Source organism: Chionomys nivalis, chromosome 5, assembly GCF_950005125.1.
Source record: "Chionomys nivalis chromosome 5, mChiNiv1.1, whole genome shotgun sequence".
In the NCBI taxonomy this organism is placed as follows: domain Eukaryota; kingdom Metazoa; phylum Chordata; class Mammalia; order Rodentia; family Cricetidae; genus Chionomys; species Chionomys nivalis.
The window spans coordinates 65782956-65810290 of NC_080090.1; the positions used below are offsets into that span (position 1 = coordinate 65782956).

The window sequence follows — 27335 nt, forward strand, 5'->3', positions numbered from 1 at the left end:
GCCTTGTCCCTTGCAGGCCTACAAGAGTGGTCAGTGGGTTTTGTTTTTGTTTAGCAAAAGCAATTTCTAAGTAAGTTACGTTTGTAACTTTTCATTCTTAAACACAGAGGTAAGCCACTTATCCCAGCTTTGTCCCTGCCTTGGGTTGTTTCCATGGACTGTATTCCTGTAGCACAATAGCTAATTCAGGGCACATGCACAACACAATTTACTGCCAGACTACCCCTAGAAAGTGCTTTAGCAGACCTGTTTTAGTAAGACTTTGCTAGTACACAGATTCAGTCCTAATTTGCTGGGTGAAAAAAAATACAGTATAGGAACTTATTCAGTATTTGATGAGTTAATTCAATCAAGTTTTTGGTTACACACACACACACACACACACGTTACCAAGCTTTCAGAACTAGCATTTCCGAATTTTCAACTTCTAGTGAAACAAGACACCAAGAAAATCCCAAAGTTGAGCATGTTGAAATGTGTCAGTACCATCACATGCTTGGTGATCGGGCTATAATCTGAGAAACGTCTCATTAGACAATGTTGTCATTGTGAGATGACGCAGATGTACTTCATGAACTAAGAAGGCTACACCACTAGGTCATATAATCTTATAGGGTATTTTTTGTTTTGTTTTGTTTTGTTTTTTGGTTTTTCAAGACAGGGTTTCTCTGTGGCTTTGGAGCCTGTTCTGGAACTAGCTCTTGTAGACCAGGCTGGTCTCGAACTCACAGAGATCTGCCTGCCTCTGCCTCCTGAGTGCTGGGATTAAAGGTGTGCACCACCACCACCCAGCTGCTTTTAATTTTTTAAACTAAGTTTGTATTTATCTTGTGCTTGTGCTGGGGGCATGCCACAATGAATATCTGGAAGTCAGACTGTGGGAGTCAGTTCTCTCCTTCCACCATATGCTTCCCAGGGAAGGCAAACTCTTCGACCACTAAGCCATCTTCGAGGCCCTGCTTTAGGTTTCTGGTTTTGACACCTAGTTTCACCATGTTGCTCAAGATGGTATGAAATTCAATATGCAGCCCAGGCTGACCTCAAAAACATGGCAATTCTCTGGCCACCACATCCCAAGTGCTGGGGTTATAGGCACACACCAACCACTTCTTGCTTAGGAGGTGTTGCTGTTGTTGTTTATCTGTTTGTTTTGCTATCCTCCCTCTCTGGGTCAAGGAAGCATTTGGGAAAACAAAGATTAATTTATTTTATGTATATGAGTGTTGTATTCCCAAGCATGCCTGGTTCACATGCAGATCAGAAGACTGCACCAGATCCCCTGGAACTGGAGTTATAGACAGCTGTGAGCTGCTATCTGTGTACTGGGAATCGAACCTGGTTCCTTCGCAAGAAAGTGCTCTTAACCTCTGAACTATCTCTCCAGTCTCCAGCAGGTGGTTAAAGAGAACTTCCTGTTCACTAATTTAAAATCACTTTTCCAAGGGCTCAAACTCGGATCTGCTCGTTCCATAAGGAAAACAGATTTGTTTGGAGGCTGAGATTAAACAGGTCTTGGTAGACGAATGCTTTTCATTCTCAAGGTCAAAAGAACTGAGACAAGCAGCCAAAATGTCTGAGCCCTAGATCTCTTTAGCTGTACCATGGGTGAAGGGTAGGTTATCCTGAAAGTTCCCTGCAGACCTGAGAACCCAGTGGTTGACTTAGTGGAGGCTGTAGAAGATGGGAAGTGAAGGAGAGTCAGTGGCTCACACCCAGATAGGTCTCCAAACTGTCTAGGTGAAACTGCCCACTACCATAAGAGTGAGAGAAGGAAGCAGCCTTTTTTTTTTTTTTTTTTTTTTTTGGTTTTTCGAGACAGGGTTTCTCTGTGGTTTTGGAGCCTGTCCTGGAACTAGCTCTTGTAGACCAGGCTGGTCTCGCACTCAGAGATCCACCTGCCTCTGCCTCCCAAGTGCTAGGATTAAAGGCGTGCGCCACCACCGCCCAGCGCAGCCTTTCTTTTTAAGTCTATCTTGTTTGCTTGTCTGAATACTTGCTTTTCCCATAGCAGAATGATGATATTTGGTCTTAGCAATTAGAATGTTCCTAGGTAGCTATCGATGGAGGGTTAATCCTGGATAAGGGGTTAGGTTGTTAGGTTGGAAATACAGCTGGAAGCTTGTCAGCATAAAAGAGGTGCTCTGAACCCATGAATGCTGGGAAACACCTGCAAGTTGTAAAAGAACACTGAGGAATGCTGGGACTAAGTGGGAGCAAGGGAAAACTGCGCTAGGAAAGCAGAGTCACAGAAACAAACGCTGTTCCAAGAAGTAGTGGGATGGGTCTCGAGTCAAGTATATCGGAGGAAGGAGAAGTCAGATTCACTCTTGACCCAACCTGAGGTGTCAGTGATGTCAGTCCTGTCGCGGGGCAGCGTGGGGGCAGCACGGATATGAAGGGATATGAAGGATTCGGAGGGCCATCTCTACAGGTTGGGCCTCAGCAGGAGGTGCTGTTTGGGAGATCTCAAAACTGTAGCAGGAGGACTTAGCTGAAAGAAGTAATCACTGTGTGTGTGTGTGTGTGTGTGTGTGTGTGTGTGTGTGTGTGTGTGTTCTTGAGGGAATCTTAACCCTGGCCCTTCCTGTCTCACTTTCTCCGCTACTGCTGCTTTCTCTGCTATTGCCTACCATGAACAAACTCCTCCCCTTGGCCACTCTCCTGTTGACAGAATGTTTTGCCCAAGCATCAAGCATGTGAGGCCAAGAGACCATGCATTTTATTTTTTAGGCAATGGGCAGTCATTAAATGATATTAAGTAGGTTATACCTGCTCGGGCCTTGAAGGGCTATATTGTACTGTCCAATATGAAATTCACACGTGACTATTCAGGTATGACTAAGGACTTTAAAAGTAGTGTCATTAAGGAACTAACATTTAATTATTTTAAAAACTGATACACAATCTGGTTGCCCAAAAAAGTGGTATGTATGTTTGGAACAATTAGGGTATGTAAATTTCTTCTTATTTTTCCTCTTTGAGTCAGGCTCTCATATAGCCCAGGCTAATCTCAAACTCATTGTGAGGCTCCTTTTGAACATCTGCTCCTTCTGCTTCTGGCTTCCAGGTGCTGGGATTACAAGTGTTCCCTATGACCCAGACTTGAATATATCTTTTGAACTGTACGTTTAAAGGAGTCTAAATATAGGACAGTATGTTCAAATTTTTAACAGCCAAACTGAAATGAGATAGAAGTTTACAATAACAAATTTTGAAGACTTAATACAAATAGTTGAAGCCAAGTGCATGCCTACAATCTCAACACTCAGAAGGCTGAGCAATGACTGCTGAGTTTAAGGCTAGCCTGGGCTATACTGCAAGTACCAGGCCAGCAAGTTCTACATAACAAGATTCTATCTCAAAAAAGAAAGGATGAAAAGAAGGAAGGAAGGAAGGAAAGAAGGAAGGAAGGAAGGAAGGAAGGAAGGAAGGAAGAAGGAGGAGGAGGAGGAGGAGGAGGAGGAGGAGGAGGAGGAGGAAGGAAGGAAGGAAGGAAGGAAGGAAGGAAGGAAGGAAGGAAGGAAGGAAGGAAGGAAGGAAGGAAGGAATCACAGCTGGCAGTAATATTTTGAATATATTAACAAAAACATAGGTCAGGTGGTGGTGGCACTCGCCTGTAATCCCAGTACTCAGGAGGCAGAGGCAGGAGGATTTCTGTGAATTTGAGGTCAGTTTGGTCTACAAAGCAAGTTCCAGGACAGTTAGGTCTGTTACACAAAGAAACCGTCTCAAAAAACCAAAAACTGAAAAAAATAAAGTCATACTTGAGACATCTCAACTTTTTCTATTTGTGATATATTTTCAATAATCTTGTTTTTAAACTTTTCCTGTGTGTGTTTCTGCGCGCACATACACATGTGCACACATATGAATTCCTGCATGCGCGCACATATGCATATGCGCACATATAGATTTCTGCATGTGGAGATCAGAGGACAACAAGCAGGACTCCTGCTGCGTGAGTTCTGGAGATCAAGATCAGGTCATCAGGCTTGGCAGCATGAGGCCCTATCTACCAAGACATCTCACTGGCCCTCGAGGCTGTTAACGAACGGATATGCCTGGGTATGCTATTACACGTCTGGAAACACCCATGTGGCTGGCTTCATTTAACTCTTGGATAAAGTGCAGACCACTACTCTTCCTTCAGGCGCCTTAAAGACCTATGACAGTTCCAATCAAGTAGTGATATCCAGTCAGGAAGTAAGTGCTGGCAGACTATCTGGGGAAATATCTGAGCAGTGAAAGTTTTCAAAACTTTCACTCAAAGGCAAGCAAATAAAAATGTTCTGGTTATCTCTTAACATGTACTCACTACCAGATATGAACTTAGCAGCTTGAGTGTTAAAAACTTCAATTCTGCCAGGCAGTGGTGGTGCATGTCTTTAACCCCAGCACTCGGGAGGCAGAGGCAGGTGGATCTCTGTGAGTTTGAGGCCAGCCTGGTCTACAGAGTTAGTTCTAGGACAGACTCTAAAGCTACACAGAGAGACCCTGTCTCGACAAAAAAAAAAAAAAAAAGACAACGACGACAACCCTTCAATTTCAATTCTGGGGCTGGTGAAATGGCTCAGCAGGCAAAGGTGAAGACTTGCCGCCAAGCCTGAAGACTTGAGTTTGATCTGAGACCCACATAGAGGAAAGTGAGAAGGGACTCCTCCAAGTTTTCTTCTGCCTTCCATGTTTGGCATAGCATTCATACACACACACACATGCACACACAAAAAAAATAGAAAACAAAACAAAAACCCTTCCATTCAAGAAAAAAGTATACAACTCTAAATTAAAAAGCAAAAAACAAAAGAAGACATCCTAAACCAATTCCCTAATAACACATTTTCTAGGCAGGTAAATTTGACTGTTGATCTATATCTCCCTATTCTCCCATCTAAATTAAAGCAAGGTGAAAGAAAAACCCTTTTACTAAAATGTTAAGAAACAGTCTTAATAGATTTGATTGTATACACTATGGATAATAAAGTATCTCACACAACCGATCAGCTTTTACCACTGCACAGATAAGATGCAAGGAGCAACTAGTTAAAAACAAAGAACACTTCACAGTCAGTAGAACTTCTCTCTTAACTTTGCAGTTCTCAGATTTTTGACATTTCTCTGACATTCAAAGCATAAAGATGACATGTTATTAGAAATAGGTTGCGACATCATAATTGCGCTTCCTTGCATTTGTGTAATGACTACAAAGTTGAGACAACGAAGTACAATTGATATTTCCATCTCCCAAAAGACAATCAAAGATGGAGTCAGGACAGCTCCCTCGCAAAAAGAGGGCAGTAGGCTTCTGAAAAGCAGAACGTGAAGTGAGGGAAACCTGTCAAACGCTCAGGACGAAACCAAGGAGTTCAAAAGAAACACTCATTTCCTTCGACACGGTGGGAAAATCCCGGTGGCTCACAAAAAGCCTCGGAAAGTTTGGTTTGGCTGATTGCATCTTGTTTTCCTTCCAACATCAGTACCGGGCCTGGAGGACTTTTCCTCCCCCGGGAAGCCGCACGTCCTCCCGCACCCAGATCCCGCACCGGCTGAACGCCTCCGGGCAAGCCGCGGGGTGCCAGTCCCGGGCTAGCTTCGCGACTCCACAATGGAGATCGCCCCCGCGCACGCCCACTCCAGGAGGGCCATTTCCCTTTTCCTGCCCAGATGCTGTCCGCCCGCCTGCTCTAGCGCGTCGCTCCCCACCTGCGGCGCGCGACCCCGAGGAAGTGGCCGTGCGGGCCGAAAGGAGGACCCCCGGGGGCCCAGCCCCGGAGGACGCGCGGTGTCGGGGTGCAGAGGCTGTGCCACCCTGCCTCGATTTCCCTCCCTTCCCCCTGCGGCGACAGTCCTCGGCCCACACTCACCCTTTCACCACAAAGAAGGGGTCCTCCATGGACATGGCGCCCGGCCCGGCAGCCCGAGCCTTCCCTGAGGTCTCCCGCGGCCAGCCTCTCGGCCGGGGTGACCCGGAGAAGCGGTGGGCGCAGTCCCGGGAACCCGACAGCCGGCGGTCCAGCACTCGGTCAGCGCCGTGGGCCGAATCCCACTCCAAGCCGGCCCCCACGGCAGCCTCCTCCCCCGGCACCTCCGGCGCCTAGCCCCGCCCCCAGGACACTCGCCGCGACCAATCAGGAATGCGTACCGCAGCTCCACTTCCGCACTCTGGATCACGTGACCCAGATCGCCCAGGCTCTGGGCCAAAGGGGGCGGGGCTTGGACTAGCGTCTCTGGGCCCGAGAGGTGGAGCTCTGGGAAGTAGGGGAGGTCGTCTGCCTCCACTGGAAGAAGGCTCTGGGGATTTTAGCTGTTGATGAGTCTTATTTGCATAGACCTCTTATCTTTCCTCTACTTTTAAAGACTTGCTTTTAACGCTGTGTGATTTACATGCCCATCTCATCCTCGACTTGCCCTGTAAGATTCTCAACCTGATTATAGTAAAGTCTTATATAGTGTGTAAAGGCTGTATAAACATCCTCAATACCCTTTGGGGGACGATGCTACTGTTTTAATTTTATGAGGCTTCAGTCTCTCCTATATAGACCCATACATCACAGAACCATAGATCCTGGGCACTTTCCCCAAAATGAACAGTATCATCTTTTGAAATACATTCTGAAAATGAACTTTCCAGTAGAGAGTTAAAGGACAAAGGAGCCAGTCAGGGTAACTTCCTCTCAACTATGATTCCTAAACGTCCAGAAAAATTTTATCTGGCACAGTTAGTGAACTGGCATATTTGACACGCTGTCCATAGCTTTCATTGTTAAGTCCTCTGACCTTTCATTGCTATTAACCACCGGGCACTTACTGTGTGCTGGGCAGGATTCTAAGTTACTTTATTATCTTCAGAAATTACTGTGATTTATTATCTGCATTTTATGAATGAGCTTTCTGAGACTCTGAGGTGAAGTGACTTGTCCAAAGTCTCTAGTCTCTTTGGAGCTTGCATCAAACAAATCTCTTTTGAACCTGTAGTCCTTCATTCGATCCCTCATCTTTAAGACGTACACAAACTATTCAGTAATGGCGCACACCTTTAATCCCAGCACCCAGATCTCTACGAGCCCAAGACCAGTCTGGTCTACAGAGCAAGTTCAAGGACAGCCCAGGCTAATGGCTGGGAAGGTAGACAATATCCAGCTCTTACGTTGTTCTGTAAACTCTGAGGCCCCAAAGGAGGAGGCGGTACAGTCAAGGACACCTGAAGGAAACTGTTGTTCAGAGGACAGCAAGAAAGACCGAAGGGAAGGATGAATCTGACAGATGTTTCCCACGGAAGCAAAACAGAGTATGAACATAATGGGAGAAGGGGAGGAAAGGAGAGAGAAGTCAAAGTCGAAGACAGAACTGAAGGAGCAGTGGGTGGTGGATGTAGAGACTGGGGCTGCTGGAAGAGTTGCAGGCTCCGGTTACCTTCATACTGAGATGGAGAGATAAACATGCCCATGTGACCATGACAGGTAATCGAAGGACAGATGAGCCCAGGGGCTCCAAGTGATACTTGGAGCCTGATCCTTGAGTTCCAAACCTCAGCTCTGCTACTCTCAGCGGCTGTGTTTGAGCAGAGCCCCTAATTGTTCGCTGTCCTTACTGTGAATGGGTGCCATAGTAACATCTTTCTCGAGGCCTGAAAGAACTGTGAAAAAGCCTTAGAACAAAGCCTAGAGCACCTGTTCAAGGAGGACTCAGAGCTGAATAACCCTAGCCTCCAAGGAGCTCTCAGGCCTGTGGGGAGGAGCGTTCAGTTATAGATAACAGGAAACCAGAGAAATACCTTGTCCAGATTACAGAGTTGAGACACTAGTGTATTTGTAGGCGGGTAGGGGGTGGGGTGGGAGCTTCCTAAACAGTGACTAATGCAGGTGGGGTCAGTGATGTAGACCAGCAGAGCAGCCTCCTGAAGCCAGAGCAAAGAGCTTTGCTGGAGTGTCGGTTGCAGCAGGGAGACACAGTCCAACGTGGTGGCTGCCAGCAGCCTGAGTCATTCCCTTTGCTGCTCAGGACCTTCAGTCAGAATCTTAACTACACCTCAGGAAAATTTTCAGGATGAACTGTAGTGAAAGCAAGTTAGTAAATTTACTAAGTATTTAGAAATCAAGTTGTATGGGAAAGGGGCAGGCAGAATCCCAAGACTCACATGTGGGCTTCTCCACGGAGTCACACCTGGATGTCTACATGGATGACTTTGTGGCTTTGAGAAGTTTGAACTGCTCTAAGTTGTAATTTACTGGGTTTAAAGATTCAGCAAAGTCTAAAATTTAAAGTTTAAAAGTTGAGTAGTTATATGAACTTGTTTTTAAATAAGATTTTTGGTAGTAAATGAAGCTGTAAAGTGATTTTATGAGGTGCATTGTTTAGATTAGGGGTGAGGGATCTGGAGCCATCTCAGTGGATAACAGCCCTAATTGCACTAGGGTGATGGTGGCACATGCCTTTAATCCCAGCACTCAGGAGGCAGAGGCAGGCGGGTCTCTGTGAGTTCAAGGCCAGCCTGGTCTACAGAGTGAGTTCCACGATAGTAAGGGCTACACAGAGAACCCTTGTCTTGAAAAACCAAACCAAACAAAACAAAAATAGTTTCTCTTGGGCTAGTGAGTAAAGGTACTTGCCACCAACCTGAGGTCTTGAGTTCTGTTCCCAGAGTTCACATGATGGAAGGAGAGAGCTGACTGCTGAAAAATGCTCTCTGGCCACTCCAGTTGATTTGTTTTTTTTTTTAAGATTTATTTATTATATATACAGTGTTCTGCCTATATTTGTCCCACCATGTGGTTGCTGGGAATTGAACTCAGGACTTCTGGAAGAGTGACCACTGCTCTTAACCTCTGGACCATCTCTCCAGTCCCATAATTTTTTTAACTCTTTGGGGACCCTCCGCCCAGCTCCCAAAAAAATACATAGAGACTTATTCTTACTTATAAATGCCCTGCTTTAGCTTAGCTTATTTATAGCCAGTTTTTCCTAACTTAAATTGTTCTATCTCTTGCCTCTGGGCTTTTACCTTTCTCTATTCTATATACTTCTCTTTCTTTCTTACACCGTGGCTGGCTGGGTGGCTGGCCCTGGTCCCATCCTCTCCTTCTCTTGTTCCTCCCTCCTTTTGTTCTATTTATTCTCTCTGCTTGGCAGCCCTGCTTATTTCTCTCTCCTGCCTAGCTATTGGCCATTCAGTTCTTTATTAGACCATTCATGTATTTTAGACAGGCAAACACAAGTTCCCCAAGTTAAGCAAATGCAACATAAAATAATGTAATATAGCTTTGCATCATTAAACAAATATTGCACAGCATAAATGAATATAACACATCTTCAACTAATATTCCACAACAGACCACCGCATATTCATTGTGCTGTGTGTATGCACAAGTACACACACATGCACATGTAAATAAATGTAAATTTTAAACAAAATTAAAATGAACAGACTAGTTAATTTGCTGTTTTTAACATCTGTATTGAGATGTCTTTAAGAAAACACACATTATCTCTGTAAGCAATTTTTTATCCTTTGCCTCACTCAAAATGATGTTTTCTAGATCCATCCATTTGCCTACAAATTTCAAGAGGTCGTTATTTTTTTCTGCTCTGTAGTACTCCATTGTGTAAATGTACCACATTTTCCTTATCCATTCTTCAGTTGAGGGGCATTTAGGTTGTTTCCAGGTTGACAAAAAAATGCTGCTATGAACAGAGTTGAGCACATGTCCTTGTGGCACAGTTGAGCATCCTTTGAATATATATCTAAAAGTGGTATTGCTGTGTCTTGAGGAAGGTTGTTTCCTAATTTTCTGAGAAATCTCCACAGTGATATCCAAAGGAGCTGTACCAGCTTGCACTCCCACCAGGAATGAAAAAGTGTTCCCTTTACCCTACAACCTCTCCAGCAAAAGTGGTCATCAGTGTTTTTGATCTTGGCCATTCTTACAAGTGTAAGATGGAATCTCAGGGTTGTTTTGATTTGCATTTTTCTGATGACTAAGGATGTTGAGCATTTCCTTAAGTGTCTTTCAGTCATTTTAGATTCCTCTGTTGAGAGTTTTTTGCTTTTCCATATGAAGTTGGTCTGTATTCCATTTTTTATTGGATTATTTGTTCTTTTGATGACCAATTTCTTGAGTTCTTTGTATATTTTGGAGATCAGACCTCTGTTTGATGAAAAGATGGTAAAGATCTTTTCTCATTCTGTAGGCTGTCATTTTGTCTTTTTGACCGTGTCCTTTGCTTTACAGAAGCTTTTCAGTTTCAGGAGGCCCCATTTATTAATTGTTTCTCTCAGTGTCTGTGCTATTGGGGTTATATTTAGGAAGAGGTCTCCTGTGCCAATGTGTTCAAGTGTACTTCCCATGAGATTCAGTTTGACTGGCTTTATGTTGAGGTCTTTGATTTGTTTGGACTTGAATTTTGTGCATGGTGATAGATATGGATCTATTTTCATTCTTCTACATGTTTATATCCAGTTGTGCCAGTACCCATTTGTTAAATATGCTTTCTTTTCTCCATTTGATATTTTTTGCTTTTTTGTAAAAAATCAGGTGTTCAAAATTGTATGGATTAATATCCAGGTCTTTGATTCTGTTCTTTGATTCAGTCCTCTTTTCTGTTTTTATGTCAATACGAGGCTGTTTTCAGTACTGTAGCTCTGTAGTAGAGCTTGAAGTCAGGGATTGTGATGCCTCCAGAAGTTCCTCTATTGTACAGGATTGTTTTGGCTATCCTGGGTTTTTTGCTTTTTCATATGAAGTTGAGTACCATTCTTTCAAGGTCTTTGAAGAATTTTGCTGGGATTTTGATAGGCATTACATTGACATTGCTTTTGGTAAGATTGCCATTTTTCCTATGTTAATTCTACCTACCCAAGAGCATGGGAGATCTTTCCACTTTCTGGTGTCTTCTTCAATTTCTTTCTTCGAAGATTTAAAGTTCTTGTCATACAAGTGTAATGGTTTAAGTAAAATGCTGTGGGTCCCCAAGTGGCTGCAGTGACAGAAACGCTACAGGTCCCCAAGCAGCAGCAGTGAGCAGTGGGTCCCAGGCAACGATGGTGTAGTTCCCCAAGTGGCTACAGTGGGCCACAAGGGGTAGCAAGTCTCACGAGGAGAGACAGACAGATGGGCATGCCACGAGATCACACCACAGGTCTCCAAAGGCGGCTGATGCTGGGCAAGGAGTCACACAGCAGTGAAAGACAGAGACATGGATGGGTGCACCATGCAGAGTGAAGTTGGATATTTATTTAGTGGGTTATGGAAGGGAAGGAGAGATGGGGTAAAAAGAGAAGAGGAAGAGCAGAGAGAAACAGAGAGAGAGAAAGAGGGGGAAAGGGGAGAAGTGGGGAGAAGGGAGCAAGGTAGAAGCTGTCTCTTTGGGGGAGAGATGGAAAAAAGAAGAGACTCAGGCTGAAAGCTGAAATCAACCTGCATAGGAGAATGAGGGGAAAGGGGTAGTGGGCATGGCTTGTCTCTTAAAGGGACAGAGCAGATCATTACAACATGTCTTCCACTTGTTTGGTTAGAGTTATTCTGAGATATTTTATGCTATTTGTGGCCGTGAAGGGGGATATTTCTCTGATTTCTTTCTCAGCCCATTTATCATCTGTGTACAGGAGGACTACTGATTTTTTTTTTGAGTTAATCCTGTATCCTGCTACATTACTGAAAGTATTCATGAATTGTAGAAGTTCCTTGGTAGAATTTTTGGGGTCGCTGATGTAAACTATCACATCATCAGCAAATAGTGAGAATTTGACTTTCTCTTTTCTGATTTGTATACCCTCGATCTCCTTTTGTTGTCTTATTGCTTTAACAAGGACCTCAAGAACTGTATTGAATAGATATGGAGAGAATGGACAACCTTGTCTTGTTCTTGATTTCAATGGGATCGCTGTGAGTTTCTCTCCATTTAGTTTGATGTTGCCTGTTGGTTTGCTGTATATTGCCTTTATTATGTTTAGGTATATTCCTTATATCCCTGCTCTCTCCAAGACCTTTATCATGAAGGGATGCTATATTTCAGACATAAGAGTTTTACAAGAAGAAACAGAGGATAGAGGACAGATGCTTAAGGAAGCTAATTAAGTAGGGTCTGAGAAAAGCACCAACTGTGGAAATAATGGAGGACTGGGAAAGCACGTGGGTATGTGGGGGGGGGCTCACTCTCCTTTACCCTCTCTCAAGCCAGAACTTGACCTCTACTCTCCAAGGGAAGGGAAGTTTTAGCTAAGTGTGAGAAACAGAGGAAGTTATTTCATTGTTTTCTGTGTTTTTGTGCTCCCCACCCCACCCCCATCCCCATTTAGCAGGTCCCAGGTCTTGGGTGAGAAACAATGCTTTAGGAACAATGCTCAGCAAATAGCCACACTCCCACTCCTGCCCCCACCCTCTCCAAAAGAGGTTTCTTGTAAAGTGAAAGAGCCAAAGGGTAGGTGGAAGCTTTGGGGTAAAGTGGCAAGCTTTCTGGGTTGTTAGAAATAGTCTGTGTTTGGACAAGGTGTGGGGTACAAGGGTGCATGTATTTGTCAGAATTCACTCAACCATGGCACTAAAATTCTGTTCAGGTTGCTGAGGGAGGCTAACAGGTCAACTCCGTTTTCTATGGAGTCCTTGAGAAAGTTTCCTGTGGAAACTTTAGTCCCTGAGTGGGTCTCCAAAGTTAGGAGGGTAGATGGTGGGGAGAGCTCGCCATTCTCTTGCAAGATAGAGGGTCCTGCAGGATAGGGTGTGTAGAATTAAGAGACATGACAATACAGAAAGTAGGGCGCAGGTGTCGGCATCGCAGAGGAGATCACATCATAGCTCATACCCACCACAGATGCCAGCATCAAGGTTCAAATATAGGGCCAGAGGTGTGCACAGCTAAGTAGTCATCTCTAAAGTGTAGTCTCCCCCATCACTGACCCATCATTGTCTCGGCTCAATCTTTCCTACAAGGTGGTCTGTTATGACATCATACCATATGAAATCTCTTTACTGGAAACAAAATTCCTCCTCAGAAAACAAACAAACAAAAAAAGCTGGGCATGGTGGTGCACACCTTTAATCCCAGCACTTGGGAAGCAGAAGCAGGTGGACCTCTGAATTCAAGGCCAGTGTGACCTATAGAGTGAGTTCCAGAGTATCTAGTACTACACAGAGAAACCCTGTCTTGGAAGAACAAGAACAAAAGCATGTTTCTCTTCTGGCTGGCACCAGGTTTCAGCCTTCTCCCAGCATGAGATTCCAGGGAAAATTCTTATTTCTTGGGGATCATTGTTCCCTAGTCTGAAAGTCAAAGGGAAGGGAACAAATGTCTCTTTAAAATATCCCCATTCCTGTTGAGCTGGTTATAAAAAACAAAAAACAAACCAACAAAAACCCTACCCCTACAAGGAATCTCTTCTACTCCAAAAGGGAAATAATAACATTCAACCTTCTCCCTTAGAAGCTGTTGTAAGTATCTAATGTGTTCATATACATGAATGCATTTTACAAAGTATGAAATACTGGAGACCATCCAAGTTCATTTTTATTATTACTTTTTATTTGTGGGAAAAACACTTAAAACATAAAATCTATCATCTTCAATGTGTGTGTGATAATTTTTGTGTGGTCAGTGGTCCATGGGTGTATGTGCATGGAAGGGGAGGCACACAGAGGCCAATGACAACCTTGTCTCTTTCCCCAGGTATTGTCAACCTTGTCTTCTGAGATTAGGTCTCTCATCAACCTGGACCTTGTTAATTAGACTAGGCTAGCCAGCCTTCATACTCCAGCCATCTGCCTACTTCTGCCTCCTTAGCACTGAGGTTGTAAGTGTAATGATCTGTCTTGTTCCTTTAAGAGACAAGCCCTGTCCACTCCCTCCCCCATCCAGTGAGGCAGGCAGATCTTTCTTCCTGCTTGCAGTCCAAGTCTCTTCCTTTCCATCTCTCTCCCAAATGGGTAGCTGCTGCCTTGGCTCCCCTCCTCTCCCCCTCTTCTCTCTCTCTCTCTCTCTCTCTCTCTCTCTCTCTCTCTCTCTCTCTCTCTCTCTCTCTCGGCTCTTCCACCATCTCCCCTTTTCTCTTACCTATCCATAACCCACTACATAAATACCCACTTCCTCTACATGGTGTGCCTACCCATCTCGGTCTTTCACCTACCATATTGCTCCCTGCTTAGGACCCACTGGCCCTCATGGCCCTCATGGCTCCCTGTCTGGGACCAACTGCCTTCGTGGCCCACCATGGTCTCAGGACCTGCTGCTCACCACTGCTCAGGGACCTGCGGCATGGTCTCATGGCCCGCTACCCACTGCTACCACTAGGGGACCTGCAGCGTTTCTGCTGCTGCACCCCTCAGAGATCCACAGCATCTTATTTAAACCATAACATTGGTGCCTGAGACTCAGGAGGCTCTCCCGCCCCTCTCCCAGGGTCGGGATCTGGAACTGGGTATTTTTTACACAACAACCACATGTTCCATCTGCCTGAACATCAACCTCTATGTACACCAGCAGCTTTGATGGTGAGTTTTCCCCTTCCAGCCCTCAACCACAGCCTTCACAAGCTACAGTTGAGCCCTTCACTGCTTTCCATAGCTAAAAACATGACTAGATGACCCAGGGTCAGTCCTCTTGTGTTAGAACTGCACACCCTGTGCAGTGCATTTGACTGGGGGCCTAGGGTCCTTTGGATTTTTCTTTCTTCTTTCTTTTTCTTTTTTCTTTTCTTTTGGACCTCTTGTCAGTGGTCCCGGCCACAAGAGACAGCTTGGAGTGGCCTCCAGCCTCTCTGGCTTCCGAGTCTCCTGGACCGGAGCCGGTCAGGTTTTAACACCCTGACTGTAGAGAGGAAACATTCTTCTATAGGCCCTGCAGTGTTTGCCGCTGTTTTCGCAGGATTTTACATTTTCAGCTACGGTATAAACCCTCATTTCACTGGTGTCCCGCCAGCTCCACTTTTCCTCAAACTGTCTCTGCCACCATTGTCAACAAGATTGGTCGGATCCATGAGGCAGCTGTTTTCAATTCCAGCCGTTGCTCCCCACTGTGGCTTGTGGTGGCTCGGCAACAGGACAGATCATGCCTCTAGGTCTCTCTTCCATACAACATGTGGTCGCTGCCACTTTGACTGAGGTCAGGTGACTTCACCACCACCATAACTGAGAGCCAGGTCAGGTGACCAAGTTCCTCCATCTGAGGTATTCCATGCCTATTTCCCTGGTGTTGACTCTGTTACATGTGTGTTTTACGCAGTGGCATGCCTTTGGTAGGGCCCACCAAGAACATTCACTTTGCTCAATTCCTGTTCACTGTGTGTGTGTGTGTGTGTGTGTGTGTGTGTGTGCATACATGTAACTTAAATACACCAATGTTTACTGTTAAATGTCATAATTGTCTGTTCATTGTATCTCATTTCAAACTACAAAGCAATAAGTCTCATGTTTTAAATTGGTATGTACTTTTAAGTCTCTTACATAAAATACTTTATATTTAATCTAACCCTGCTTTACCTGTTAAGTTGAGAGTCAGTACAGTCAAGCTCAGACCCAAGACAATGTCCACAAATAAGCAGGAAGCAGTCTTGAGAATCCACCATCCCAATTCCTTTAACCTGTTGTGCCAACCTCTCACCTTTTTATTATAAAAGAGATGGGAATGTAATGGTCTTCCTGTGCCTTTAAGAGACAAGACTTCACTCACTCCCGCATCCGCTGAGGCAGGCAGATCTTCCTTTCTGTTTGCAGGCCAACTCTTTCCTTTTCCATCTCTCTCTCAAAGAGGTAGCTTCTGCCTTGCTCCCTTCTCCCCACTTCTCCCCTTCGCCCCCTCTCTGGTTCTCTCTCTCTCTCTTTACCTCTCTCTTCTCTTCCCACTTCTCCCCCTTCCCTTCCCTTTCATAACACATTAAATAAATATCCAGCCTCACTCTGTATGACGTGCCTTTCCATGCCTCTGTCTCTCACATGCCATGTGGCTCCCTGCCTGGGACCCAGCTGCCTCCATGGCCTGCCATGGTCTTGGGACCTGCTGCCTGCCACCACTTGGAGGCATGCAATGTGGCCTCATGGCCTGCTGCTCACAGCCACCAGTCAGGGACCTGCAGCGTTTCTGCCACTGCGCCACTCAGGGAACCTGCATCATTTTACTTAAACTATAACTATAAGCACATGCTACCACATCAAGTTTTTTCTCATGTGTCCTAGGGTTCAAACCTAGTGGTCCTCATGCTTGCATGGTAAGTGCTTAACCAACTAAAGAAACCCCCTAGCTTTTCTCAGGCATTTTGAAGTGTAGAGTGGTACAAGCCATCTCCAGAAATACTATGATCATGTACCCCTGAAACATTGTCACCTGCCCCCAAACTCTGACATCAACCACTCTACCTCCTGTGTCTCTAGCCACCTCTGAGGAGTGGACTCAGACAAGATGTGTCTTTCTGTGATTTTCTGTTTTAGGTAGACTTTCTCTGTCCTGCCAGTCACCTCCAAAATAATCATACAGAGACTTATTATTAATTACAAATGCTTAACCGATAACTTAGGATTGTAACTAACCAGCTCTTTTTTATTGTTTTTATTGAGCTATAAATTTTTCTCCATTCCCCTTTCTTGCTCTCCCCTTCCCTTCAACCCTCTTTCATGGTCACTATGCTCCCAATTTACTTAGGAGATCTTGTCTTTTTCTATTTCCCATGTAGATTAGATCCATGTATGTCTCTCTTAGAGTCCTCATTGTTGTCTAGTTCTCTGGGATTGTGATTTGTAGGCTGGTTTTCTTTGCTTTATGTTTAAAAACCACTTATGAGTGAATACATATGGTAATTGTTTTTCTGGGTCTGGGTTACCTGACTTAAAATGATGTTTTCTAGTTCCATCCATTTGCCTGCAAATTTCAAGATGTCATTATTTTTTCCACTGTTTAATAGTCCATTGTGTAAATGTATCACATCTTCTTTATCCATTATTTGATAGAGGGGCATTTAGATTGTTTCCAGGTTCTGGTTATGACAAACAATGCTGCTATGAATGTGGTTGAGCACATGTCCTTGTGGTATGATTGAGCATATTTTGGGTATATACCCAAAAGTGGTATTGCTGGGTCTTGAGGTAGGCTGTTTCCTAATTTTCTGAGAAATCGCCATACTGATTTTCAAACTGACTATACAAATTTGCACTCCCACCAGCAATGGAGGAGTGTTCTCCTTACCCCACATCCTCTCCAGCATAAGCTGTCATCAGTGTTTTTTTTTTATTTTTTTATTTTTTTTTAAAGATTTTTATTTATTATGTATATAGGTTCTTCCTTTATGTATCCTGCAGTACAGAAGAGGACACCAGATCTTATTATAGATGGTTGTGAGCCACCATGTGGTTGCTGGGAATTGAACTCAGGACCTCTGGAAGAGCAGCCAGTGCTCTATTCCTCTGAGCCATCTCTCCAGCCACCTCATCAGTGTTTTTGATCTTGGCCAGTCTTACACTAACTAGCTCTTACAATTTAAATTAACTCACATTTTTTCTTTTTTTCTTTTTTTTTTTTTTTTGGTTTTTCGAGACAGGGTTTCTCTGTGGCTTTGGAGCCTGTCCTGGAACTAGCTCTTGTAGACCAGGCTGGTCTCGAACTCACAGAGATCCGCCTGCCTCTGCCTCCCGAGTGCTGGGATTAAAGGCGTGCGCCACCACCGCCCGGCTAACTCACATTTTTTAAAACCAATGTTTAACCATGTGGCTCAGTACCTTTGTTCAGCAGGGCATGCTTGTCTCCTGCTTCCTCTGAGTCTGATTGGTGACTTTGCCCTTCCTCCCAGTACTCTCTCAGTCTGCTCTCCTGCCTAACTTCTTCCAGCCTAGCTATTGGCCAGTTGGCTCTTCATTAAACCAATGAAAACAACTCATCTTCACAGTGTACAGGATTGTTCCACAGCATTGTTTCTCATGGCATAGTGTTGTCAAGGCTCTCTCATGTTGTACTACTTTTCAGAATCCCACTGTCAAAGCCGAACAATGTTCTACTGACATTTGCCACCTTTCGTTTGTCCTTTCACCCATCATGGGACAGTTGGATCACTTTCAAGTTTTGGTATTTACGAATAATGATGCTTTGAGTACAAATCTATAGATATTTCTTCAACACCCTACATTTAACTATTTTGAATATATGCAGTAACTAAAAGTTGAATTGCTGGATTATATGGTAAATATATTTTTAACTTTGGAGGGACCATTTTCATAATGACTATAGCATTTTAAACTTCTACTAGTAGTTCACAAGAGTTCTAGCTTCTCCACGTCCTTGCCAACACTTGTTATTTTGTGGTCTGTTTCAGTAGCAGCCAGCCCACTGGGTGTGAGTGGTATCTTATAGTTATGATTTTCATTTCCCTAATAACTCATTTATATAATCTTTTGTTTGTTCAAGTCCTTGGCCTGTTTTAACTGGGTTGTTTGTTCTGTTGAGTTCATGCTAAGTCTTTTGTGAAAGAAGGTGAAGAAAAGGTACTATGGGTAGATGTTGTGTACTTTTATCATCGTCACAACTTTATAAAAAATGTATTTGCTTGTTTGTTTTTTATGTGTATGTGTGTTTGACTGCATGAGTTAATGGGCAGCATATGTAGCAAGAGCCCTTGTAGGTCAGACAAGGGAGTTGGATCCCCTGGAACTGGAATTATAGGAGGTTGTTAGCTGCCATGTGAGTATTAGGAACTAAACACAGGGCCTCTGGAAGAGCCTGGGTTATCTCTCCAGCCCATATTCCAACCTAATAACTATGAAGCCCATGTGCATTCTCTGGGTCATTCCAGGAAATATTTCACTCATTAAATTCTGATGATCTGGCTGTAATTTTTCACATTTACACCCAATAATAGGAGTGTTCACACACATGCACACACTGGTTGTGTTTTCTCTGTACTCTTTTGTTGTCATCAACATGTCTGCTCTCGCCTTCTACATGCTGCTTAAAATAAACAAGGACCAATTTTAATCAGTTTAAATGTTAAATGCTAAAAAGTGAATAATTTATGGAATGTTTGCTTGATGGTTATTAAAAATGTTTAAAAGTAAGTCATGTTAGGGGAATGCATTTAATTAAGAAAAAAAAAAAAGCCAAGTGGTCACATACAAGCAAAGAACCCCTGAAGACAGAAGTTTTGTTTTTTGTTTTTCTGAGACAGGGTCTCTCTGTAGCTTTAGAGTCTGTCCTGGAACTCGCTTTGTAGACCAGGCTGGTCTCAAAATTCACAGAGATTCTCCTGGTCTCTGTCTCCCAAGTGCTGAGATTAAAGGTATACACTATCATCAAGCCTGAAGATAGCAGTGTTAAATAATTTTTACAATAAGGCAAGTTATTGGCCAGTTTGGTTCCCAGAACCCACACAAAGATGAAAAGAGAACTGACTTACAACGTTGTCCTTTGACCTCTACATACGTCCTATGGCAAGGGCACCCACACTCGGATCATGTTCATAAACACAATAATAATAAATGCAATTTTAAAATTATGTAAAGAAAGCAAATCTTGATTCTGATTGAACTTTAAAGAGCAATAAAGTTACACCATTAAATATGTATATCAATCCTGGGAAATATAAATTTGAAATAATAAGAACTTACAAAAGAGAATTAGAACATGAAAAGGGAGCTCCTTAGGAAGTGGGAGAGAGGTAAATACAGAAGAAGGTTGGAGGATGGTGTCTTAGTTAGGGTTTTATTGTTGTGAAGAAACATCATGACCACAGCAACTTTTATAAAGGAAAACATTTCCTCAAGGCTGACTTTCTGTTTCAAAGGTTTAGTCTACTATCATCACAGTGGGAAGCATGGAAGCACACAGGCAGACAGACATAGGTGCTGGGGAGGTAGCTAAGAGATCTACATATGGATCAGAAAACAGCAGGAAGAGAGAATGAGACTGGACCTGGCTTGAGCATCTGAAACCTTGGAGTCCACCCCCAGTGACATACTTCCTCTACAGGACACACCTACTCCAATGAGACCACACATCCTAATCCTTTCAAATAGTGCCATTCCTTATGAGTCTATGGGGGTCATTTTCATTCAAACCACCACAGAGGGTATCTTAGTTTGAGATTCTGTTGCTATGAAGAGACACCATGAGCATGGAAACTCTTATAATGGAAAACATTTAAATGGGTGGCTTACAGTTCAGAGGTTCAGTCCATTATTGTTATGGTGGGATACAGTCAGACTTTCTTTTGACCACCAGCTTTCAAATAATGACTTAGAGATTTGTTAATCATGATACTTTGGTCTTAGTTTAGTCTTGTTCCCAATTCTTAACTTAATTCAGCCCATTTATATTAATCTGTGTTGTGTCATGTGGCTTGTTACCTCTCCTCCATACTGTACATCTGACTTGATCTGCATCTCGTTGATGAATCTTGCATGCCTCAGATTCTTCCCGGAGTTTCTCTCTCTCCTAGAAGTCCTGCCTACCCTCTTTTGCCTAGCTATTGGCCATTCAGCTCTTTATTAAACCAATCAGAATGTACCTTGACAGAAACACATCTCAGCGTACAAAAAGATTATCCCACAACAGTGAGACATAGTGGTCTGCAGGCAGACATGGTGCTGGAGAGTTAGCTAAGACAACAGGAAGTGAAGTGAGACACTGGGTGAGGCTAAAGCATATACGAGCCCTCAAAGCCTGCCTCCACAGTGACACACGTCCTCCAACAAGGCCACACCTCCTAATAGTGTCACTCCCTTTGAGGAGCATTTTCTTTCAAATCACCACAGAGGGTAAAGGGAAATATTAGTATATAAGTGATCTCATAGGGGAAATGGGAAAGGGGGCGTTCTTTAGGGAAAGGGAGGGAGGAAACACTGAAGGAGGGAGGGATATAAAATAATAATAAGGATGTCTGAAAAGTCTTCACCCCTCATCAAGAAAACTTCTCTTCACTCTTTTTTTGTTGGTTTGTTTGTTTGTTTTTGTCGTGTTTTGTTTAGTTTTTTGAGACAGGTTTTTTTTGTTTGTTTGTTTGTTTGTTTTTTGGTGTGTGTGTGTGTGTGTAGCCTTGGCTATCCTGGAACTCACTTTGTAGGCCAGGCAGGTCTCAAACTCAAAGATCTACCTGCCTCTTTTTCCTGAGCACTGGGATTAAAGGCATGTGCCACCACAGCTCACCTGAAAACTTATCTTTGCAATAGATAGAGACTATTACAGAAAACCACAACTAACCAAAATGTAGAATTATGGAGTCCAGTCCCAATAGATACATCTATAAAACACCCCACACTCAGTGCTCAGAGAATATTGAAGGAAAGGGGCAGAAAGATTGTAAGAGTCAGATGATTAGGGAGTTGATGCTGATATTGTGTCTCTTAGTAATATTAGAAGCTATACCCATAGAGGTTCACCAACATGACTGCCTGTCTTGGTTACTGTTCTATCACTGTGAAAAGACACCACAACCAAGGCAACTCATAAAAGGAAGCATTTAATTGGGAGCTTGTTTACAGTTTCATAAGGTTAATCCATTATCATCATGACAAGAAGCAGCCAGGCATAATGCTGGAGCAGTGGCTGAGAGCTTTACATCCTGATCCTCAGGCAGCAGGCAGAGAGAGGAACACTGGACTTGGCATGAACTTTTGAAAGGTCAAAATTCACCCCCAGTGACACTCTTCCTCCAACAAGGCCATGCCACTTAATCCTTTTAATCTTTCTCAAACAACTCACCGTCTGGGGACTAAGTAAGTAAATAAATGAGCCTGTGCAGCCATTATCATTCAAACTACTACATTCCATTCTTTGGCCCGCATAAACTTGTAGCCATACATAATGCAAAATATATTTAGTTCAGCTTCAAAAGTTCCCATAGTCATTCACAATCTCAACACTATTTAAAAGCCCAAAGTCTCTTTTGAGACTTAAGGTAATCGCTTAACTGTAACATCAAAATAAAAAAGTAGACCAAAGACTGGACAATGGTGGCACACATCTTTAATCCCAACACTCAGGAGGCAGAGCCAAGTGGATCTCTGAGTTCAAGGTCAAACTGATCTATGGAGTGAATTTCAGGACAGCCAGAGCTACACAGAGAAACCTTATCTTGGGTTAAAAAAAAAAAAAAAAAAGCAGACCACATATTTTCAACATACAATGGCACATAATATACATTACCATTCCAAAAGATAGAAAGGGGAACTTAGTGAAGAAACACTAGACCAAAGCAGGAACAAAACCGAACAGGACAAACTCCAAATTCTGCATCTCCAGTTCCAGTGTCAAAACTCTCTCCAGAACTCCGTCTCTTTCCAGCTGTTTTCTGCAATACTACAATCTCTCTCTCTCTCTCTCTCTCTCTCTCTCTCTCTCTCTCTCTCTCTCTCTCTCTCTCTCTCTCTCTCCTTCCATTTGGGGTCTGTCTTGCCAAACACCTAGCTTCAGCTGCTTTTTTTAACCATGGGGGATAAGTCTATAACTCCTTTCCTGTATCTTTCTTGATAAAACCAGAACCACCTGGTTGAAGCAGCCAAATTCTTCTGCTTGCTGGGGCTGGAACCTGGGCTCCTCCCTGATTTGCATTTGCATAAGCTTTCTATTGTCGCTGGTTTCCTTTGCTGCTTAAGCTTTCCTTTAATTCATTTTCACAAGTTGGAAGCTCAGTTGGGTGGGGTCTTGCCCTGAAGCTACCACTCCCTTTGTTCTGTTTAGCATTATACTTTTCTTTAAATCTGGTATCTCCTAGTGCATAGGATTTGGCTCCAACACTTTCCAGATGCTCTTTGTTGATTTTTTTGACAGGGTCTCACTCTGTAGCCCAGGCTGTCCTAGAACTCACTAAGTAGACCAGGCTGGCCTTGAACTCACAGCGATCTGCTAGGATTAAAGGCCCCACGCCAGAACTGTTTGGTTTTTGTCCTTTCTGAGGCAGAATCTCACAAATCTCCTCTGCCAAAGCCAGTAATCCAAAACTCTTCCATTTTGCCTCAGGCAGATTTTTAGGACTAGGGCAAAAAAGCAACCACATTCTTTGCCCAATTTCACAAGAACGATCTTTAGGCCAGCCATATTCTTCCTCTCTGAAATCTCTTGGGCTGGCCCCTCACATTCCACATTGCTCTCAGCACCACTGTCTACCATGATCTTACTAGGATGTCTCATTAGGTCACAATTAAAACACCCAACAACTTTTCTAGCCCAAAGTCCCCAAATCTCCTGTATTCCTCCAAATCACACTGTGGTCAGGCCTGTCACATCAATACCTCACTCCTGATACCATCTTCTGTTTGGGTTACTGTTCTATGGCTGTGAAGAGACACCCTGACCAAAACAACTCTTATAAAAAGAAGCACTTAACTGGGGGCTTGCTTACAGATTCAGAAGGTGAGTCCATTATCATCATTGTGGGAAGCAGACAGGCATGGCACTGGATCAGTAGCTGAGCACTTTACATCCTGATCCACAGGCAACAGCGGAAAGAATGACAAAAAGAGACCCCCACACACATAGACCTACATGCATATCCACAGCCAAATCATCAAAGAAACATACACTAAAATATACCAGGTGTAATTATTTGTTCTGTCTCTTTGAGAGACAAGCCACGCCCGCTCCCTTCCCCCATCCACTGAGGCAGGCTGATCTTCAGCTTCCAGCCTGAGTCTCTCTTTTTTCTGTCTCTCTTTTTTCCATCTCTCTCTCAGAGAGGCAGCTTCGGTCTCTCCCTTCTCTCTCTCTCTCTCTCTCTCTCTCTCTCTCTCTCTCATCTTCTCCCGTTCTCCCCTCCCTTTCATAACCCCCTGAATAAATATCCAACCTCCCACCCTCACTGCATGGCATGCCTCCATCTGTCTCTTTCCTGCTGCCACGGTCACATGGCTTGCCTCTAGGGACCAGCTACCTCAGAGACCTGTGGCATGGTCTCATACGCAGTCCCTGCCTAGGACTGGCTGCTCTCGGGACCCCCTGCCCACTGCTTTCACTGCCGGGGATCCCACAGCAAGCTACTCCAGGATCTTCGGCAATTATGTAATTATCTGTTCTGTCTCTTTAAGAGACAAGCCATGCCCACTTCCTCCCCCATCCACTGAGGTAGGTTGACCTTCAGCTTCCAGCCTGAGTCTCTCTTTTTTCCATCTCCCTCTCAAAGAGGCAGCTTCTTCCTCTCCCCCCTTCTCCCCTTCACCGCTTCTGTTTCTCACCCTCCCCCCCGCCTCTCTGTTCTTCTCCCCTTCTCCCTTCCCTTAAATAACCACTAAATAAATATCCAACCTTACTCTGCATGGCCTGCCCATCCATCTGTCTCTTGCCTGCCACCACATGGTTCGCTGCTGAGGACCAGCCACCTTGGGAGACCTGCTGTGTGGTCTCATGCATTGTCCCTGCCTGGGACTGGTTGCTCTTAGAGCCCATGGCCTGCCGCCACTCAGGGACCTATAGCGTTTCTACCACTGCAGCTACTCAGGAATCAGAATTTTTATTAATCCATTACACCAGGAAAGGTATCCTCTGCTGGGTGATCCTTCTTGCCTTTTACTAATTTGCAATTAGAATAAAATGATTTCAATCTACCCATTCTTTTCATGCTTCCTTTTTAAGAGTACAGTATGCATTTTGGGGGACAAGCTATTAACAGAAAAAAAAATCCAAAGAAACAAATACATTGGCACGGAACTCGAGCACCATTGAGCAATAACTGGAGATCTCTGGGAGGGGCACATGGGTATCTATATTTTCTAGATTGATAACCAAGGGAGAAAAAAGGAGGAAGGAAAGGAAGAAAGAGATACAAGCACCCAAGGAGTAACCTTCAAATAATTTCATTTGGCCTTCTGTGGGGAAATGAAGACATAGCTACTATTAGGAAAAAACGTTAAGACGAGCCGCTCCACCGGCGCAAAGAAATCCAATCAGACCAGATTAGCCAAATTAAAATGTTCATGTTTAATAAATGTTGTACTCTCGGGTGGCCAGGAGAACATGGAGAGGGAAAGAGAGACAGAGGGGAACCATGCAAACCCAAAAACCACGTGTTCTTCTTTCTGTCACAAGCCTAAATAGCCTGGGGGAGTGGTCCTGACCCTCCCCAGGAAGGGGTCACTGCTTGGCAGGCTGGGATTTAGAGTCCAATCTGGGCAGTTGCCAGGCCAGGGGCTTCCAATCATCCCAGGCTTTTTGGATATAGGGGTGTGAGAGGGCTGGGGATGCCCCCAGCTTAATAGCTATGATGTGGGATTCCCCTCTGTATGCTGTGAATATGACTGGTTAATTAATAAAGAAAATTGCTTTGGCCTGTTGATAGGGCAGAACTTAGTGAGGCAGGGAAAACTAAACTGAATGCTGGGAGAAAGAAGGGCGGTGTCAGAGAGAAGCCATGTAGCCCTCTGCCAGAACTTTAGCCGGTAAGCCACAGCCATGTGATGATACACAGATTAATAGAAATGGGTTAAATTAATATATAATAGTTATCCAATGAGAAGCTAAAGCTGATGGGCTAAGCAATGATTTAAATAATATAGTTTCTGTGTGATTATTTTGGGGCTGAGCAGCCGGAAACAAACCAGTGACCTCCTTACAACATAGCTAAAAGTGTCCTATTTTATTAAAAAGCAAAAATCAGGTGACTAAGCCAGACAGTGCTGGCACACATTTTTGATCCCAGCACTCAGGAGGCAGAAGCAGGTGGATCTCTGTTAGTTTGAGGCCAGCCTGGTCTACAGAGCTAGTTCCAGGACAGCAAGGGCTACACAGAGCAAACCTATCTTGAAAAATAAAAACGAAACAAAGAAAAAATTAGGTTGCTAAAAACAGTATAAATTTTCTCTCCTATAATTCAGGAGGCCAAAGTTCTGAAGATAGGTCTTATGGGCTAAAGAAAATCAAATATTGATGCATGCATTCTCTCTAGAGGTCCTGGGGTAAGATGCGTGGCCGCTCACTCCAGATCCAGGGACTACCTGCACTCTCTCACTCATGCCCTTCAGCCATGCACTGCTGCCATCTCTGCTTCTGTTGTCACCGTACCTTCTCAGATTCTGACCTTTTGCCTCCTTGTCATAAGAACCCCCATGACCCTGCTCTCCATAGGAGAGTGCCCCCCCACTGCTATCCACTGGGACAGATAACCCCACCCCTTGCCATGGGTGTGGGAGAACTGCCACCTCACCCCCTTGGTATGGGCCTAGGAGAACTGGCTCTGCCCCTCGTCTGAGGGGGTGACCCCAATGGCCCCAACCGACCAGCTCAGCTACCACCCAGACCCACATCCTGGGCCTTGGGTTGGCCCACTCCAACGTCTGCCCCGTCTATGACCTACTGAAGTGCATGAAGGTACTGATCCTGTGGAACAATAACCATAGGCTCTCCGTGACTGGAACAACAGCAGGATATTCGAGAGGAATTTTGGTGAGGGTCCAGTGATGATGGTGTGCCAAAGGACTTGAACAAAACCAATGACTCATTGCGATGAATCTTTCTCAGGTGGGGCTGACTGGACAGAAGGGTACACTGTGTGACACACTGAAGTTCTTGATGCCAGGATGATTACAGAAGTGTTGGAAAGATGGAGGAGCAAGGCGACATTATTTTGTTTGTTTTTTTGTTTTTAATTAATTTGGGGGGCATGCTGCAGAGATGAGGGACAGATATGAAATATGAAGGAACTGAGAAGTGAGCAGCATTGGGGTGCATGATATGAAATTCCCCGAGAATCAACAAAAAAAAAAAATCATGTTAAAAACAACAACAAAATAACTCGCAATTATACTGTGTCTACTAGATAACCCAGGTTCATCTCTCCTCCTTGCTGTCTTTAATTCTATTGCATCCACAAGACTCCCTTTGGTGGGAAAAGGAAGACAGCTAAAAATGTCCTATTTTTTAAAAAGCAAAAATTAGGTGACTAAGCCAGGCAGTGGTGGTGCATACTTTTTGCCACATTGCAAGCTGTTGTATGCACAGGTTCTGAGGTATGGGGCTAGGCCGTCACTCAACTCATCACTGCAGAAAACCAGGATGTTTGATTCTACTCCCCTCATGTGCATGATAAACAGAACCTCACCGAGTCTTTCAACAGTCCTGTGGAAGACATGCCAGATTCCTTCTGAAGTGGAAGAGGCCCAGCCTTGGTGTAATTTGAGTTCTGCCCCAAGTGAGAGAGGTGGGATCAAACCCAGGTCCACAGCCTGGACCGGAGCCAAAGCCTGCCTGCTCGCTGCCTTGCCTCCATTCTTCTCGCCATTCTGTCGCACTTCCTCTTTCCTGTCTAGCTCTGTTGCCCTGAACAAGTTCAGCTGCTGTCTCCTAACCTGCCGCGTGCTTCTGATGACAGTGTGACTACCACTTGTTTTTGGAGACTGCTGTTTTCCTGCTTCAACCTCATGGTTGGGGCCTATGGGTGAAAAAGTAGA

The 27335-nt window shown here is 44.2% G+C and overlaps 2 protein-coding genes across 3 annotated transcripts in view; one reads left to right on the forward strand and one right to left on the reverse strand.

Annotated features, from left to right (window-relative positions):
• Positions 1-6075, reverse strand: part of Stx6 (syntaxin 6) — a 52260-nt gene extending 46185 nt beyond the window's left edge. For both annotated transcript variants that reach the window (XM_057770381.1, XM_057770380.1), the window contains exon 1: positions 5862-6075. In XM_057770381.1, coding sequence (XP_057626364.1) covers positions 5862-5896 — 35 coding nt within the window. In that variant the 5' untranslated portion in view covers positions 5897-6075. The remainder of the gene's footprint in view (positions 1-5861) is intronic.
• A 1375-nt stretch (positions 6076-7450) lies between these two features.
• Positions 7451-27335, forward strand: part of LOC130874144 (major histocompatibility complex class I-related gene protein) — a 32026-nt gene continuing 12141 nt past the window's right edge. Inside the window, 1 exon segment of the mRNA XM_057769135.1 lies at positions 7451-7457. Coding sequence (XP_057625118.1) covers positions 7451-7457 — 7 coding nt within the window.